At 44.6% G+C, this 18,527-nt stretch overlaps 2 protein-coding genes and 1 long non-coding RNA gene across 3 annotated transcripts; 1 reads left to right on the top strand and 2 right to left on the bottom strand.

The window, feature by feature from the left end:
- Positions 1–1,881: 1,881 nt before the first annotated feature.
- On the bottom strand, positions 1,882–2,340 carry LOC120642995. Its single transcript, XR_005662824.1, has 2 exons — positions 2,288–2,340; positions 1,882–2,214 (listed from the first exon to the last, which is right to left on the bottom strand). It is a non-coding gene; the product is annotated as an uncharacterized LOC120642995 (long non-coding RNA).
- A 7,890-nt stretch (positions 2,341–10,230) lies between these two features.
- On the top strand, positions 10,231–14,344 carry LOC120640766 (membrane-anchored ubiquitin-fold protein 4-like). The gene is made up of 3 exons (XM_039916684.1): positions 10,231–10,628; positions 12,140–12,310; positions 13,866–14,344. Exons 1-3 carry the CDS (start codon positions 10,439–10,441, stop codon positions 13,919–13,921), a joined length of 417 nt encoding a protein of 138 aa, XP_039772618.1. The 5' UTR covers positions 10,231–10,438; the 3' UTR covers positions 13,922–14,344.
- Positions 14,345–14,638: 294 nt separating this feature from the next.
- Positions 14,639–17,121, bottom strand: LOC120640081 (putative uncharacterized protein DDB_G0271606). Its single transcript, XM_039915971.1, has 3 exons — positions 17,062–17,121; positions 16,868–16,980; positions 14,639–15,713 (listed from the first exon to the last, which is right to left on the bottom strand). The coding sequence occupies exons 1-3, from the start codon at positions 17,119–17,121 to the stop codon at positions 14,639–14,641; spliced, it is 1,248 nt and encodes a 415-aa protein (XP_039771905.1).
- Between the last annotated feature and the right edge of the window lie 1,406 nt (positions 17,122–18,527).

Raw genomic sequence — 18,527 nt, 5'->3', positions numbered from 1 at the left:
GCCCTTTTCGCGAAATAATTGAACATATGTGTCCTTTTTGTAACTTTTTGCAGAAATAGACCCTAGGGGTGGGCGCTGTAATATGTGGCGCCGAGATAACACGTCTTGACGCCACAGATCACGGCACCGAGGTGTCACGCACGCACAAGCAATCTAGTGAATCTTAGAACTTGCATTTAATATTTTCGGACATTTTCAGGGGACTAGAATACTGTGAACCACATATAAAATATAACGGTAAGAATTAAGAACTAAAAACTGCATTACACAATATAAACCATAGGAATTACATCATAATACAACATTAATGAAACACACATCAAACATACAGTGGCATGGCAGAACCCGTTGCAACTACGGTAAACAGATTCTGAACTAAGCTAACATGCCTTAGGTAATTTAGAAAAACACAACAAACACAACGATGCAGCATGTGACTAGCAATAGATAGTCCTAGTAGACGTACCCCCCACGTAGCAAACTGCGTTGAGCCTTCTCCGCAGTATCCACCCATTACAGGTGGTGCAGGCGGTGGTGCCGGAGGGGCAGGACCCTTCTTCTTGTGACAAGGGCAGTTGTAGTAAGGAATAGTGCATGGTTCATCCTGTGAAGCGGCAGCATTGCTGGTATCATCATCTTCATCATCTTTGTTACCCTTGCTCAATTCCTCGTAATGGTTTGCCTTGCATTCCAGATCAAAGATCTTTATCTGGAGGTACTCGATGAACTCCTGAACTGAATCAATTGGTGCAGGATCGACCCATCTAGTAAAACCACAGTTTTCTAGAGCATCTGAAGACTGCAAAATAAATTTCATGTAAGGTATCTCAACGAAGATAAAGAAATAAAACAACCGAGTATTACCCATGCGTGTGGGCATTTGAAGAAACGCTGACCGCCATCCATCACGTCGGTGCACATCTGCACTAAGCAGTCCTCACCATGTCTACATTTTAGCCACGGTTCTCTACAGTTATCGTATTATTGTAGAGGAGTTTCATTGGTAAAATCACTCTTGTGCTGTGGCGGAAACTCAAACACTGGTTCCGGAAAGGAATCAGGTCCAAGAGGCCCCTCCCATATTATGGGGTCTCCCTTTCTTCCCCCTTTTCCTTTCCCAAAACCGTAGTAATTCTTCCCGCTAGACCCACCTCCAGACATTGGGTATACAATGAGCTTTGTTGTTTGAGTGTTGCTGGGAGTTCACAAACTTCGGAGTATTTATAGGCGCACAAATGTCTGATACCCGGAGTATGGAGTGTAAATGGACCTGAAAAGCCTACATGACAACACAGTGAAGAGGCTAGCTGACCGAACACTGAAAAGGCTAGATTCAATTATCGAACTGACTACTCGATGCATCTCTGTGCATGCAGAGCATCTAAGTGCATGCAGACTCACAGCACTGCATCGCTGCCGCTCGGTCGATCGTGCCTAGATGCCGCCTTCCCCACTACACGCCACAGACCTTCGCTGTAGAATGACAGTTCCGTCGTCCTCGCCCGAGAGACTGCTTTGAATGTGAGCTGGTGTGGTTGCCGTGTTGTCACATCTTTTCGAAATGGTGAAAGGGCACTACTATTGGGCTGTCGACTTTTGTCACGTTTGTCTGGGGAAACAATACGACATATGCGAAACCCGTGATCGCCGTGCTGAGCAGTGGCAACCTGTGATCTCGTACTCGCAGATAGATACACTATGGTCCCTATTTTGAGCTATACGAGCCTGTCACGAAGTTTACTCTGTATACGGTAGTCGTCATCATCGTCGGCGGGATCTCGGCCGCTAACTCCTCCCGCAACTAACTTGTCCTTCATTAAATCACGGAAAAAATTCGCAAGAGATTCCCTTATTTCATGAGCATTATGGAACCCACAAACATAACAAGTTCACATCAATAATATCTATAGAAACAAATGACAAGTAAACTACCACAATCATAAACAATCATAATCCGAACAGTCGAAACAGTCCACAATGCCGCCGGAGAAACAAGTGCAAACAACTAACGACCCCTACCATTCCGACCTCTCTTACGTTGTGCGTGTACGTGATCTGTAGGGTAGCTATGACGTTCCGGTGGCCCCACGTTTCTGGCAGGACGGCATAACTGAGCCAGAGGTGTATGCAAGCTGGGATCATCGTCCTGGGCAGGCGTAGCAAACAACCGTGTAAACTCATCCAAGGAGGCCGCGGCGTTGTCTTCAGACCACCCTACAAATCACAAAAAAAAAATTAAGTAACATTCAAAAGGTGAATGCAATTCCGTACAAATTATTGTACGTACCCTGTGTTGGAGGAGGTGGTGGTGGTGGATAGGAAGAAACTCCTTCATATCCTCCTGGTGACGGCATAGGGTGATACGAAGACGACCCCGCTCCAGTGAACTGTTGTGATCCTGAGTATAAATAATAACGTATGAGTCTTCGACCATAAAACATAAGCAAATAAAATTATGCACCACATATTTACCTAAAGTCCCTCCAGCATGTGGCATAGAGGTAAACTGGGTTCTATGAAATACAACCCCTTGCGAGGCACCTGGCCCTCCATAGGGCTGAGAACCGGGGTACCCATACCCTGTGTGGAGTCTTATTTAAATAATGCATATAAACATACGGATCGGTAAATATCACACCATATCTTCTGCCTGTCGGTGGTATAAGGGAGGCTGCTGCCATGCGGAACCACAAGGAACCGACGTCGACGCTTGTGACGATCCATAGGAATCCTCGTACTCCGTCCGCGTACCAAAGGCCTGAAGCATACCTCGGGCTCTATCACGTTGAGTGGTCCAGGCCTCGAGTTGTGCCGGCACGCTCACCGTAGACCAGCCATGAATCCTCATTACATTCAGTGAGCAATCTAATTCAAGCAGCCCGCATGCCTCGAACTGCAACAAAAAAAACTTAGTATACAAATATTAAAAGATCGAAAATGCCGTCAACATTTACTCACCGCCCCAGCTAATGCCTCATCCCTGTGTCGTGCATACCGATCCTGCAAAGTCGCAACATGCGGCTGTGGATGCATGTCGACATACGTCAAACGGCAACGAGTCTTCGGTTCGTACCAGGTCAGGTACGCCCGAAACGAAGGCTCAGTGTGTGGACCGGTATCCTCAGCCAACTGCTCGTCTGCATCATCCCACGCAGCCACCCATGGTTGTAATCTAGTGACCCACATTGTCGAGAAAGGATGCCCAGCCCTTGATAAACTGCACGTTAAATAGAAATTAGTTTCACGTTATTAGTACATAGGTGCTCATACATTTTTGTTACCTATGATCGTGGCGCTGAACACGATCCAACGCTGAAGACACAGGGAAAGACTGGCGTCGACCGAACTGCCTCATGACTCTATCCGGGCAGTGGGCCTCAACTACAATGTCGTACACCAAAGCTGTAGTAGTCATCCACGATATAGCACACCGAAGATATCCCAAGCGGTGCACGTGCGGCTATAGCCGAAGGACTGTATGGCTCCCACACAATGTCTTCTGGGGTCAATCGATCAAATTCGGCAACAAACTCAGGATAAGACCACCGGGTCTGTAGATGTGCCCATGTTTTCTGCAAAAATAAAAATTATGTGTCCATAAGAAAGGTATTGAGGGAACAATGTATGACCATAGTACGCATAGAATATAAATTTTTATCGTGTCCCATACCTGTCGAGAGTACCAGAGAGTCCCCATGGTGGGTCTGTCGTCCTCCATGTCACCGTACATATCCGGCGTGTACGGTGACTGGTCAATCATGGGACGACCGATCGCAATCCTCTCGTAAGACCAAAGCTGTAGCAGAATTGGGCACCCCGTTAGGACAGCATTCCTATCATTCTGCCGTGATGCCTTGCAGAGTCCACGATATGTGCATGCAAGAGCCGCTGAACCCCAACTATATAAGGGTATGGCATCCTCATCTGCATCGGCGATCTCCTGTGCGTATGACAGAAGCACCCTATCCACACAGTGCCCGTGTGAGTTGTTGAACAGGATGTACCCAAATAACCACAGCAGGTATGTCTCGAGTGATCTAGTCACGCTGTAGTCATCAGCATCGGCTGCCAACAGATCCGGCTGCAATGAAGTACGAACATTGAGAATAAGAAACACATGAGTTATTTCAAAGCCATAAAATACATCAACACATCGTTTTGTACGAAATTTTACCTGAAACTGTAGGAGCCATGACTTGGAAGGGCCTTTCGACTGTGGGTGCTCATTGAAATCTTCAGGATCAATTGTGGTGGCAACACCTGCAAAACGTTCCTCAAGATCCTCCAGCCACGTAGAAGGTACCACGCGGGGCCCGACAGCGTCTCCGGTGATAGGAAGACCAAGCAGCATCGCAACGTCCTGCTGGGTCGGTGCCATCTCCCCACAAGGGAGGTGGAACGTGTGTGTCTCAGGTCTCCATCTGTCAATGAGAGCTGAAAGTAGAGACCTGTCTAGCTTCACCAAAGCACTCTCAGCAAGATGAGCCACTGTGAGAAGACCTGCCTCGCTCAGCCTGCATCATACAGTGCTCAAATGTTAATACATTATATAACGAAATGTATAACAGATAAAAACAGAAAATATACAACATATCACCTGGGCACCCATCGTGGGTCTACAGCAACCAACTCTGTAGGTGGGCGTGGACGCAGCACGTTTAGTTCTTGGTGCTGAACCTTCGCAAGGAAGGACCGGTGACCCGAGTCTATTGTTGGGTCCAGCAACGCAGGAGTAACCCCGGCCATACCTACCACGTAAGATCAAAACAATACAATACAATTACACACATCTAAATATTTCCTTATATTTCCTAAATAATTTATAAGATTTTCTAAGCATTAATAATAATTTCTAATATTTTGTAATATTTTAGAAATTTTCTAATATTATCTTGCAATTTTTAAGATTAATTAATTAGATTGCTAATGTACTATATCAACGCTAATCACTACAATTAACTACACCTAAATATACCACTAATCAGTCCTAATAATAATTAAAATGATTGCTAATCTACTTTTTCAACAAAATAGTTTCTATAATTTTTTATAATTTTTTAACATACTCTACAATTTTCTAACATTCTCTACAATTTTCTATAATTTTCTAACATTTTCTACAATTTCCTAACATTTTCTACAATTTTCTAATATTATCTTGCATTTTCTAATACTTCTCTAACAATTTTCTAGTATTTTCTAATACTAAATCTAACACTTAATGTACTATATCAACGCTAATCACTATAAGTAAATGCACCTAAATGTACCACTAATCACTCCTAACAATAATTGAACTGATTGGTAATCTACTGTTTCAAAAAAATAATTACAACATAATCTATTTATAAAATGTGGAAAATTTTAGTTACATAAAGTCGCCGGTTTTAAAATCCGACAGGGCTTCGCCGCTTTGCCTCTCCCTCACCCCTCCTCTCCCTCTCTCCCTCCCTCTCTTTTTGGATTTTTAGCAAGGCAAATGAGGGGAGGGGCAGCCAACACCCTTATATAGGGGTGGGGGCCGGCCGCCCCCCAGCCGGGCGGCCTGGGAGGCCGGCCGCCCGGCTGCCGGGCGGCCGGTTCCCAGGGACCTGTCCGCAATTTTGTTTCCTTTTTTTTGCAGATTAGCCCCTGCCGGCCGGGGTATATTTATGTAAATTTCCAACTCGAAAATATATTTTTGTAAAAAACAGAAATAAAAAATAAAAAACCGCCTGGGAGATACTGCGTGCTTGTGGCTCGAGACAAGAACGCAGGCCTGCGACGGGTAGCCAGAGAAGGTACGGCAACCGTATTATTGAGATACGGAAAAAAATAATTGACTTCACGCATGCTAGGCCATCAGTTGTAGCTCTATTTTGCTCCCGGCTGTATCGAATCGAAAGATCTATTCTTCGTTTAAGTGCAGGTTCTTTACATGAATTCAGGCTCTTGATTTATGTGTGCTCCGTTACTTGAACATAATGGTGGTAATTTATTTTCTGTAGTTAGAACAATGAAACATGTTGCTATGGAAATCTTACTATTACTAATTGGAGGCTCCTTTTGAAACCTCCGGGTGAAACCACCTAGAATCCTAGGTGGACAGTCTAAAAAATAGAAAAATTCTACAAATTCTCACAAAAATCAGCATTTCGGCAACTCTAATCATTATAGCCATTCGATCTGTTATCTTTTTTCTAATAAATTACCCATCTTTGTCATTATGAAAATAGACTAAAGTAATCCCTCTAAACATGTGTCTTAATTATCTACCTCTACCATTATAAAAATAATCTAAAGTAATCCCCTAATCTTTATGTAAATTAACCACTTATGCCATTATAAAATAATATCAAATAACCCTCTAAATTTTCATATACATTATCCAATGATATCATAATGGAAAGTTAAAATAACCCAAATTTGAATCAAAATTATATTATTATAATAACATCTTAAAGTATGTCAATATAAAATTTTAAACTACTATTTCTATCATTATTAATATATTATTTATGTAAAAATACTAACCATAATGTGTGTGTCACCGTATACTTATGTATAAGAGAAGAGATAAGAATACCGATTTTCATGTTGTTCACATAGCTTAAACAAAATGTTCAATCAAATACATATTAAACATATATGGAGGTGTGATGCAAAGTGAGAAAAAAATATTAGTAACTAAACATATCACATTTATTATGATTATATAATGATAAATATATATTTTTACTCTACTGGGTTAGAATATTTAATTAATTAAAAAGAGCGTAAGATAGATAATTATTAGATATCTCTAACTAGCCTGTGCAGGAGCACGGGTTAATAGACTAGTGATTTGATAATTGACTAGGAAGTACAATGTACAAAGTTCAGAACAAAGTAAAACTACCGACGACAATCTATACCTATTACTAAAGCGAGTAAGATTTCTAACTAAATTTTTAGCTTGGTACATTGGTTTGGTCCGCCTGTGTTATTGACAGGTGGGCCTTAGTCCATCTCGTATGCGAGTCGGACCAACTCCCTCCGTCCACGACTCGATCGCATAGATCTTTACAAATTAACATATGCGCACCAATATATATCCAATACATATACCAACTTTGTCCATGGGAACGCACGAGCATATAATTACCTATCCTAGTTAACACATACAAATCGTTTGAAACAGACACACAGTCCTAAATTATATGGCTAAGCCATGATTGGCTGAGACAAATAAACTAGCAAAATAGGAGGCTGAGACTATCCTTGATGTGGTTATTGGCTTGTTGCTGCTGACCACCAAACTTTTGCCTTATATGCTCTATCAAATCTTCCTTGAGACAATCATGGGTTTCTCCATCACGAATTTCCATATCTTTTTCTAGGACCTCTGCGAATCCATGGATTGGGCCTTGATCAAGTTCTGCTAAATGTGGGGAATGACCTTGTTCATATGTGTTGTCATCAGGAATATCATGGATGCCTCTCTCGTCCTCTACTAACATGTGCAAAATAACAGAGGCATCCATAATATCAGCAAGCTGCTCCCGCTCCCACAGTCGTGCTCCATGTACTTTTAACTCTACCATATATATACCCCACAGAACTTTGTGATATCTCTCTTCACATCACCCCAATGTAACTCTTGAACTACAGCTTTCCAGTAGTACTCTCCTGTTGATGCCATTTACAGGAACGGTGGAGTGGTGTAACCAAGAGCTAAGCAGTCATATAGGTTCTCTTCTTCAGTATAGTTTATGCGTGCACGCCTCTTCAGCTCTTCTTCACGGCTACTGCTTGATTCTTCGATGACAAGTGGTTCTCTCTCTTTCTTGCAGGGTATTGAGAGCTAGACTAAAATCCATGGGTGAACCATGACAAGTGTTCAAGAATCAGCTGGAGCTAGAATAAAATCTTGGAGGAGAGTGGCCATATGGTGGCTGCTTTACTTAAGGACCAAAGGGGTTGAAGTTGTACAGGAAATTGGGTGAGTAAACTGAAACTAAGATTGGGGTGTATGAAGTGAGTGTTGGTTCGGGGAGTGCTGGCCCACCATTTAGTATGCACTAGGTTCATGCTAGCAGGCCCGTATCTAGGCACGTGCGGGCCGTGCGACCGCACAGGGCCCCCGAATTTGAAGGGCCCCCAAAATATTAGATATACATCAGATATAGTCATGTAAATACTTTAATTTAGTTAATTGTTGATCCAATTTGTGGCAAAATATGGTCCAAATTGCTCCTAAAAGATAAATCATTGTAGGCGTATCACTTATCACTTCCTTTTTTACATGGGTGCTACTCGGGGTCACGTGTGTGATCTCGAGTGGACCTATCACAGCACCACAACCTCTCCAGGATTCCATATTTTGAACCTAAAATCGGCCTAATAAACCAGGCCCCTCAATGCTTTGTTGCTAGAACAAACTTTTTTTGGAAAAAATTTTTATTGCTCAAACAATAACAATTGTTCCTGCAATAAAAGAAATTATTCCGGAATAAAAAAATAGTTATTATAGCTTTTTTGATGATTTAACTGCCAGTCACACGTGTAACTTCTAACATTTGTGCTTTCACACAACACATCGCGCTTGCCGGCTGCTATCGCTTGGTATTCGCGTTCCTGCACTATGCCACTAGAGCCCAGTCCATTGTTTCGCACAGGGCCCTCGAATTTGCCGGTACGGCCCTGATGCTAGGTATTGGGTACCTCTTGGTACCTCCCTAGTGGCGGAGGCCCCGGTATGGCGAGATATGGCACTCACCATGCCTCGATCCAGCCACCAAAACCCAACGACATCAAGCAGCTGCCATTGTGGGTTCCGAGCATTTGAAGGGACAAGGAAAGAAGTTGCCGTTTTGGCTGCCAGATGAAATATTTTTAGCCACGATCTCACTGACCTGTCTTTGTCAGTTAATCTGACGACCACACCAGCTCTCTCCCACGCTCGCACTACCTGACTCCGGCCGGTGACATGAACCATCTCCACTCGCGATGAAAATAAAAGCATGCTATTGCCAGTCTATCACACAAATTGCTAATAAACGATGCAACCGGCATAGATGGAGGCGGTGACAGCACGCGGAAGGATAGTGACTTTTGGCTCTTAATTTTGCCATACCTTAATTTTTTTCGTCCTCCGTGCACTGTACCTCCCTACTTATCAGTCGTCGGATCCTCCGTGCACTGTACCTCCCTACTTATCAGTCGTCGGATCGAGCGACGTGAGCCATCCTTTCCCTCCAACCATAATAAATTGACTTATTTTTAAAACAAATAGGATGGGATGTTCGTACTTTGATTTCTATTAAAGAGAAGAGATAGTACCATGCACAGACACTAGGGAAAATATGTGCAAAGCAAATGTACACTATAATTGCCAATCATACGAGAAAACTTTTATAGATAGCTTAGCTCTATGGACAACCATAGGGAAACCTGAACTCGTACTTCAATCTAGTGTGCGAAAGAGGGACCTTTAGTTCTTCACCATTGAAAATGATGTGTTTGGTGGCTCTAGTTTGAAATTGCATTTACATGTGAAGGTTTGGCATACCCCAGAGGTCTTTTTTTTTTTGAAACGTGATAGGTCCATTTGGCTTGAAGGGAGAGCAAAAACAAAATTTGACTTCAGAAGCCGTTAGAAAGAAACTGACAAAAACTAAGCATTAACGTTTGATCCTAAATAAAAGAGTGGCAACTATGATGGATAGTTAGCTATTGTTTTCTTCCATTTTATCCGTTTAGCATGTTAACTAAAGTTTAGTAGGAAAGAATACATGGATAAAAAATAGGAAAAAGAAGAGAACATAAAAATGCCGTTAGTCCATCAATAAAACTAGCTTTTTTTTTTTAGTTCTACAAGAAGACAATGCTTTCTGTTCTACTGAGGCAGATATGTTTACCCGGCCATCTTTATTTCCTGCTTTTGGGATGAAGAAAACACTCGCACATGACACATCTCAAAGTTGTAAAGATGAACATGTATCTAAGACAATCTAGTCCACCACAAGCAAAGAACATAATCCCAATAAGCACAACCCATCAAGAAAACTCCTCACGTTACAGTGAAAAACAAGGAGAAATAGAACTTTCTCCAAAGCTGAGTAAGACAAATTTCATTCTCTTCAATACACGATCCTACATGAAATGAAAATAAACAAACATTTGAATATTCTGTAAACATCTAAAAACAAATCTAGTAGGAGTAACTCTTGCGTACCCCTTGCTTACAATAAATAAAACCCTCCCGCGTTTTCCTCCTAACCTGCCTCGCATTCCTGCTTCTCCTGCTCCTCTTCCTCTCCTGCCCTCCCCTCCTCGCGTTCCTACACCAAACCCTAGCCCCAGCACCGGGCCCCACCCCGCCTCCGCTCGCGCCGGCGTTAGGGGGCTCTCGCTCTGAGCCGACGGGATCCTCAGGGCTCCCCGGTTGGGTCCCGGTTCTTGGCGGGAGGGCCGGCAAATGGCGGAGAAGGAGGGGGCCAAGGTGGGGGCCGAAGAGATGGAGGAGCGGGAGCGGGGAGGGGAGGAGGAGGAGGTGGAGGTCAAGTTCCGCCTCTTCGACGGCTCCGACATCGGCCCCGTCCGCTGCAACGCCGCCGCCACCACCGTCGCCGCGCTCAAGGACCGCGTCGTCGCCGACTGGCCCAAAGGTCCTTAAAAGATTCCGCCGCCTCCCTGAGCTACGGAACTCTCTTATGAGGCCGTGATGTGCCGGCTCCGGTAGTCCTGCGATCCGTACCGCGAAGTTTGCGTAGCTTTTCTTGCTATTTTTGGTCCGTGCTTGTCGCGAGGAGATAGGAACGGAGGGCTTTAAGGGGGACGAGCTTCAGATTTGGTTGCTCGGTGCCTTCATGGTTCGGTATCCGATTTGGGAAAAGGGAAGGGGTGCCTCCATTATTAGCTAGTGCTCCTTTTGTTAAGATTCTACTCTGGGTTGAATTGGAAGATTGAACACATAGCAGAAACCGGCACTGTAATAAAAGATGGAATATGTCACAGCAATATGATAACTATGAATCCCTTCTTTCCCTTACAAAGTTCTCTGGCTCCAAGCTTAGTTGATGAGTAGAAGATTTGGGCTTGAATTAGTTGCTTCGTGGCCTGTAAATCTCAGCATCAACTACTACGGTGCTTATTCTTTATTATGGTCGTGCCAGAACATATTTGAAGAAATGTCAACCCCACATATTGGCTTGGTTCAAACAGTAATAATAGAGCTTTTTTTTTTCAAACTGAAATGTTATTACATCTCTTGTTGAAAGGTCTATGATTGGTTCAAACAATAGGGTATTTGGAACCTGGCCAGGCTTGTTTCTAAGGAACTGGTGGAATTTTAATGGGCAACCATGAACTAGAAGAAGCATATAGAGAAGCTCATGGGATTTTAGCTGAGAGCTTTTAGTTTCCATTTACAACAACTTCCTTGTGGATATCAATGTCTCATCTAGTTTTTGAGAAAGAGGGAGGAAGGGCAATGTATTTTTTACTTTGTTTTCCGAGGGTGTGAAAGTGAGTGCCCATGTTTACACTTCAAAGTATGAGAGCTTTTAGTTTCCATTTACAACAACTTCCTTGTGGATATCAATGTCTCATCTAGTTTTTGAGAAAGAGGGAGGAAGGGCAATTTATTCTTTACTTTGTTTTCCGAGGGTGTGAAAGTGAGTGCCCATGTTTACACTTCAAAGTATATACCATTCACTTTGCTGATGCCATATTGTTGCTAGTCTTTCTCATTTGTTTAGCCAGCAAGCTTGTATGTGACTGCATTATGGATCACTGAGTCATTAAAACATTAACAGTGCCACGATTTTGAAAGAAATGTTATCATTTTTCACAGAAAAATTGCCGAGAATTGAATATTTTTGAACCGCGCACTTGAGATTAGTATACACATAAATATCACACTTCTTCACTGATTGAACTCGGCAACTTTGTTGTGGGCTAGGATATTCTTTTTTGCTGGTGTTTAGTATTGCTGCAGAGAGTAGTTGCATGAACAGTTTTGGCTGTTCTGTTCCTCTGTTAATCTGTGGAGCTAGTTTTGATGCAGTAAATTGGCTTACATTTATGTATGCCACAATTTATACCGGTTACCAGTTCAGCTATAGCATACGTTTGCCCATGCCCAGATAATATTTCTAATGCATTTTTTTTGTTGCAGATAAATCAATTAGCCCAAAGACTGCTAATGATGTGAAACTGATAAGCGGAGGCAAAATTCTAGAAAATGATAAGAGTGTTGCTCAGTGCAGAGCACCTTTTGGTGATATTCCCAGTAATGCTATCACAATGCACGTTGTTGTTCAACCATCATCAGCCAAATCAAAACCTGGTGAGTTGAAAGTTTTCACATGTCAAGGAAATTGTTGTATATGGATTTTGATTTATCTCATCCAATCTGTAGACTGATAGCTTTGTTGTAACTATCAAATTGCTTAAAATTCCAGTGCTGCTAATCAGAGTTTCAGTATTTATTTTGGTTGCCACTATTGCTTTAGTTTACTTACTACTTAGGTTTTGTTTACTTTCCCTTTCTAAGCTGCATGCTTTATCATGCTGCCATCCATTGCTGTTGGACTTGGATTTGGATTTATACTTGTAGAAGTGTGTTCTTTATGTTTCACTAAGAGTACATTGTTTCAGAAATGTAGAAAGTGTTGACCTGAGAATTATACAAATTTACCAATGTTCAAGAAGTTGTTCCCCCAGTTCTTCCTGCTAAGTTCTTGATCAAGCCTGTTTGGTTGCTTGTCACATCTTGCCGCGCCATACAGTAGCTGCACACAGATTCATAGGCATGTGAACATTCTGAGCCCTTTGCCCCATATGTCAGACTCATTTTCATGCCAAACTTTACCACAATTGTGGCTACCATTATGTTTGCCACAACTTTTCTGGCAGCCCACTTTCCCTAAAGTTGTGCAAAGTTAGGCATCAACCAAAAGGACACCAGGAATGAGCTACAAGTCCTGTGCAAACTGACTGTTCGCACCCCTTTTATTCAGAAAATAATGAGCTGATTACGGTTCACAGATAGCCTGAACTACATGTACCAGGGTATTAACTACTGACTTCTTCAATCCATTGACTCTTTTGGAACTGGGGTTCACAAGTATGCATGTAGGCTACCCAAAATAACTAGTCTGTTTCCACAGGTCCATCATGTAGTCTAAATCAATCTCATTTAGTTGGCTCTCAGTTGGAGTAACTTTTTTCATGCTTTGTACCTTGTACTTCTAAGATGGGGATCCAGCTCAGGGTTGTTTACATCCATATGGTTGATCTCTTTCTCTTCTATTTTTCTGTCTTCACTTTCCCACTTTAACTGATACTATACTAGTCAGCAAAATTCAGAGTCATGACTGCAAAGATGGCACAAACTACTATGATCTGGAATTCTGGATCCCGGTTTAGCTATACTGCCTCCCAAAACCACCTTAGGTGTAACTACTCGATGTCATGGACATTTTGCAAAGTCCAGATGTGTAAAATACACTTATTCCTTTAAAGAAAATGATTGTATGTTTATTTTTTGGGACACATCATCATCTCAAGATTTTTATCGGATGACCCAGTTTGTCATTTTTTTGCTAGCCATATTCTTATGAGGAATAGGGGTGAGAAACCAGCTGATTCCATTTTTGAAGTGAAATAAAAAGAGAACAAAAATATGACCAATGAGTTGGTGCTATTTCCTCAAATTAACTGTCTCTCAGTGATGGAATTAATTGCGGCACTATTTCTGGAAATTTGGATGCTCTTCATTACTTTTGTCTTATAGCAGTTGAAATTTTGGATTCAACTGAATTGTGAGGACTTTGTAAGCTGGGAGTTCATGTTAATCTCATGTCCTGAATGTAGCTACCTCTGTTACTCTTTTCTGACAGATAAGAAGGCCAACAAGTTGCCCAAAACTACTCGCTGCTCTTGTACCATACTATGAATTACAAAGGTCAAGTCTACGAGACCAACAATAATTTGTATGTCCACCAAAAGTCCTGCAGAGAAACTTGGAGCCCAAAGGTCAATGAAGTCCGGTGTCATTCTCTGTTAACGGGTGGCGACGGCGGAAGACGGACGTCCATATGTTGTAAGCTACTATTGTAATTGTAACCTAGGTACAAAGAGTCGGTCCCTCTGCCATGCGGATAGGGAAATAGTTTGCCGTGGTTGTCGTGTTTTACCCTACAAGATGCTCTATATGATGTACAAGATACAAACACACGCTGGTCTGGGTTGTAGTAGACCTTGTTGCTGGTCTACCTTGTCAAGTTTGTTTCATAGTTGAGGTATCCTGTTGGCCTGTTGGGCAACGAGTCCATATGAATCTGATCAATTGATTCTCGAAACATTTTGAACCATGTCATCCTTCCGTTCGTCTTCGTAGAACTGGATTTAACCTTGCCATCTCTCATAGTCATAGGCTTCTAGCACTTTGAATGCACCACTTAACAAACTCACTAAGTTACTATGATAGATAAGCTTCTACAATGACACATTAACAATGACAATTGAAGGTTAAACGGCCGGTTTATTTTTTGTAATCGAGCTTAACTCACATGAACACTAAAACAGTGACATACTACTACTCATCCAACAGAGATTCAGAGACGCACGATTGGTTTTTTCGCAGCAATCGCAAAGCCTTAATTAGCAAAGGCTACTGCTCCCTTCCCTCGGCGCCCCCACGCCACGGCAGGAGCGCCATCCCAGCGGCCGCGCTGCTGGTCTGCCCCTGCCCTGTCTGCCGAAGCACCGCAGGAGGCAGCGCCGCCTGCGAGCTCGAGCTCCCGTCGCCGCGCGGCGACGCGTACAACTGCCGCCCGCCCAGCTGCTGCCATCCGCCGGCCGCCGCCATCATTTCCTGATGCTGCAGCTGCTGCTGCTGCTGCTGGAGCAGCTGCAGCTGACGTAGCAACGCGGCCGACGCCAGCGCCTGCTCGCCGGGGCCCGCCTCGCCGCGCGATGCCGCCGCCGCCAGCATCTCCTCCTGCTGCCGCTGCATCACTGGGGCCGGCGGAAGCGCCTGCCAGCCGCCGGGAACGCCATCGCCGCGCGACGCCGCAGCCATCATCTCCTCCTGCTGCTGCTGCCGCCGCTGCCGCTGTACGTGCTGCATCATGACGGCCTGTATCAGCGCCTGCCCGCTGGAGCCTCCCTCGCCGCGCGACGCCGCCGCAGCCGCCGCTGCGAGCGCCTGCCAGGCCCCGGCAGTCATCATCGTCTCCGACGTCGGCGGCTGCTGCTGCATCATCATGGCTCCTGGCGCCTGCGCCTGCCCGCGGGAGCTCCCTTCGCCATGCGCCGCAGCCGCGAGCGCTTGCCACGAGGAGGCGGGTTGCCCCGCGGCCTGCACCTGCGCCTGCGCGAGCGCTACCGCGCGCGCGGCTTCCTGCTGCTCCCGTTGATGCTCCCGCTGCTGGTGCTGCACGAGGGCCGCGCGCAAGCGCTCCACCTGCCAGCGCTCGTCTTCGTACAGCGCCCTCGCCAGAATGAGCTGCTCCTCAGCGCGGTTGAGGCCCGCCGCGCGCTGCTGGTTCATGACGTTGAAGGTTAGCACCTGCTTCTCGAAGTCCTCGATAAAACCTTCCACTGTGGCGCCCATGTCTGCCTCCCATTTCTGCGAGCTTGAATTCTCTGTTGCGGTGGCGACGCTGCTGCTGCCGCCGCCGCCGGTGGCATCAACGACATCGTCATCCTCTTCGTAGTCCGCAAAGACATGGTATGGCAGCAACCTGATGGCCATGGGATGAAGAAGATTGTTAGTCATGCTAACAATTGCTAACTAGTGACAGAACACCTATATCGGTGTGAACAAGTCCTATTCTTCATAGTCTCGAACTCTTTTAATAAATAAATGGCAAAATAGGCATGTGACATCCTCTGATCCTCACTGTTTTCTTTCAGCAGATTGCAACAACTAGACCTTTTCAGGTTGCATATAGAGTAAGCACATGTATATGTTAATCCTAATCTCCTACAAATCACAACTAACTTTCATGCAAGATAGTATAAGTTTCCAAGAAGAGCGGTGGGCAAAAATGTGATCGCCTAAGAACAAGCAGAGAGTCTCTATTCAAGTGATAGATCAGCATACAGTGCATTATCAGGGGTGACATGCATTTGCAATGATGTATAAACTATAAAGTTATTTTTTTTTATAAAAAACAAAGGGAGGAGCTATTTTGTTAGATGAGAATAACTTGACAACAGTAATTTTACTCGACCAAATTTTGGATTCAGAAATTACATGCCTGGTCAAAATAATTCAATCGTCAAAAGCTAGCTTAAATTCTGATAGTAACCATATTATTCAGTCACAGATGCAGAGGTTTTATCAAGTGATCTCACTAAAAACTGTCTGTTAAGAACCGTATTTCAGATATTATGTCAGAAATTATGAAAGTGAAAGTCACAATTATTGCTCGGGTTAGTTCCCTATGTATCATTGGGTGATTGCTCCCACAGAGATCCAGAAAAAAAAAATCCTCACTTTGATGATCTCCTACCATGCATTTCAGAGTTTCGCTATGTTACAGATTTCTTGGGAGTTGGGAGGTTGTTATATGTCTCTGGATATAACATTTCCCTCTAATCAAACAGTACCACATGAAAATCAAACTCGCTGCACCAAATCCTGTAGAACAATAATCTGCAAGCCAATCAACCGCGGGTTCACATATACGATGAAACTAATCCCCAAAACCCCTAGCAAACATATCCGACGGAAGTTGCAAGCGGGAAGAACCGCGCAGATCAAACGAAAGGGGGGGGGGGGGACTAGATCCCTAGAACACGAAAGCCAGCCTGCACGACGGCGCCACGACGAAGCACACGCCGATCGGCGGCGGCGAGGAAGATCGGAGGAGACGAGCGCGCGCGCGCGCACCTGCTGACGGCGTCCTCGACGGAGGCGAAGGGCGTCCTGAAGTCCGGGTTGAGGGCCTTCCACGCGTCCTCGAGCGCCATCTGCTCCGCCGCGCACGCCCGCTCCGCCGCCTGCGCCTTGGTGGCCTGCGCCGCCACCATCGAGGCGAGGTCCCCGGCTCCCTGCGGCGGAGGCGGCGGCATTCCGGCGCCGACGAAGGCCTGCGTCGGCGGGAGCGCCCCCCTCTGCGGCGGCGGCTGCTGCTGCTGGTGCATGGCGGGTCGGCGCCTCGGTTGCGGCGGTTGCTGCTGTCGCGGCTGCTGTAGTAGGGCTTGGTGATCTCCGAAGAGTCCGTGACGCTGGTCGGTGGGGTCAGGGGGTCTTCCCCCCGGTGTCTCCTCCCGTTCTCTCTCCCCTCCCGCTCTCTCCATTTTTTTCGGCCTCTGAGAATTGCCAATTTGCAATGCCTGTTGCTTGGGTGTGAATATGTAAAAGAAAAAAAAATCCTCCGGTGATCGATGTCACGATACAAATACGCCTGCAGTTCTATACTGCTAGCATTGCTGTATTTTATAACAATTATAATACAAGATGTTGTAACGGATCTTATGGACTGCTACTGCTAGCATTGCTGTATTTCTTGGCGATGCCTTGCAAATTTAGGTAATCATGGATTCCTTCCAAATTATAGGTTATTTTTATTTTTAGGTACATATAAATTTTACTATGTATCTAGATGTACATTATACCTAGATACATATATACATATAGTATGCATTTAAAAAGGTGAGCACGACCTACAATGTAGAATGGAAAAGTATAGAACTACTTCATCCGTTCCAAATTGTAGGTCGTTTGATTTTTTTGACCTCAAGTTTGACTACTCAAAGTATGTCGATCCATGAGGAGAGAGAAGAATTGACTCATATCTTTGCATCGGTTCATGGCTAATAAAAAAATAATTTGAGGAGAGAGAAGAATCATTGCATCAACTCACAGGGATAAGGTATAGTTGGCCATTCGGGCTGCCCAGCCCGGGACGGCCGGGCCCGACTCGGCTCAGCCCGATTACTTATTCTTACCGGGTCGAGCCGGTCCACGTGTCGAAGCCTCGCCCCAGGCATGGCCCAAAAGCATGTTATCCATGCTGAGCCGGCCCGATATCTTATACAGACTTTGCGTCCCGGGCCGGTCTGTGAGCCTATGTGGCTATAAGCCCTTTCTTTAATCTAGAATTGTCTCAAAATTTCAATTTTGACAAAAAATTATTGAAATCTTAACCCATTCTTAAATTCAAATACTTTCATTCACACATACACATTAGAATATACATATACACATAGATAGACACATAGACAGGAGGTGCTCTGGCTTTCGGGCCTTAGCAGGCCTTTAATGCTCGGGCCGCCCCACGTGCCGAGTTGGGCCGAGCCTCAATTGTGACAGGCCAGGCCAGCCCACGTGCCGAGGAGTCGGTCCAGACATGGCACGAGGTGCTGGGCCGATTAATATCATGCGGTCTCGGGCCGTGGGCAGACCCATGGGCCGTGAGCCGGATGGGGCAATTATAGGGTAAGGCAGCTCCAGTGCTGCGTCGATTTACACTAAGGCCCTGTTTAGTTGGTGAAAAGTTGTTGGTTTTGGTACTCTAGCATATTTTGTTGTTACTTGATAAATAATG

This window comes from Panicum virgatum, chromosome 7K (assembly GCF_016808335.1).
Source record: "Panicum virgatum strain AP13 chromosome 7K, P.virgatum_v5, whole genome shotgun sequence".
In the NCBI taxonomy this organism is placed as follows: domain Eukaryota; kingdom Viridiplantae; phylum Streptophyta; class Magnoliopsida; order Poales; family Poaceae; genus Panicum; species Panicum virgatum.
This window is presented reverse-complemented; position numbering and strand designations above follow the sequence as displayed.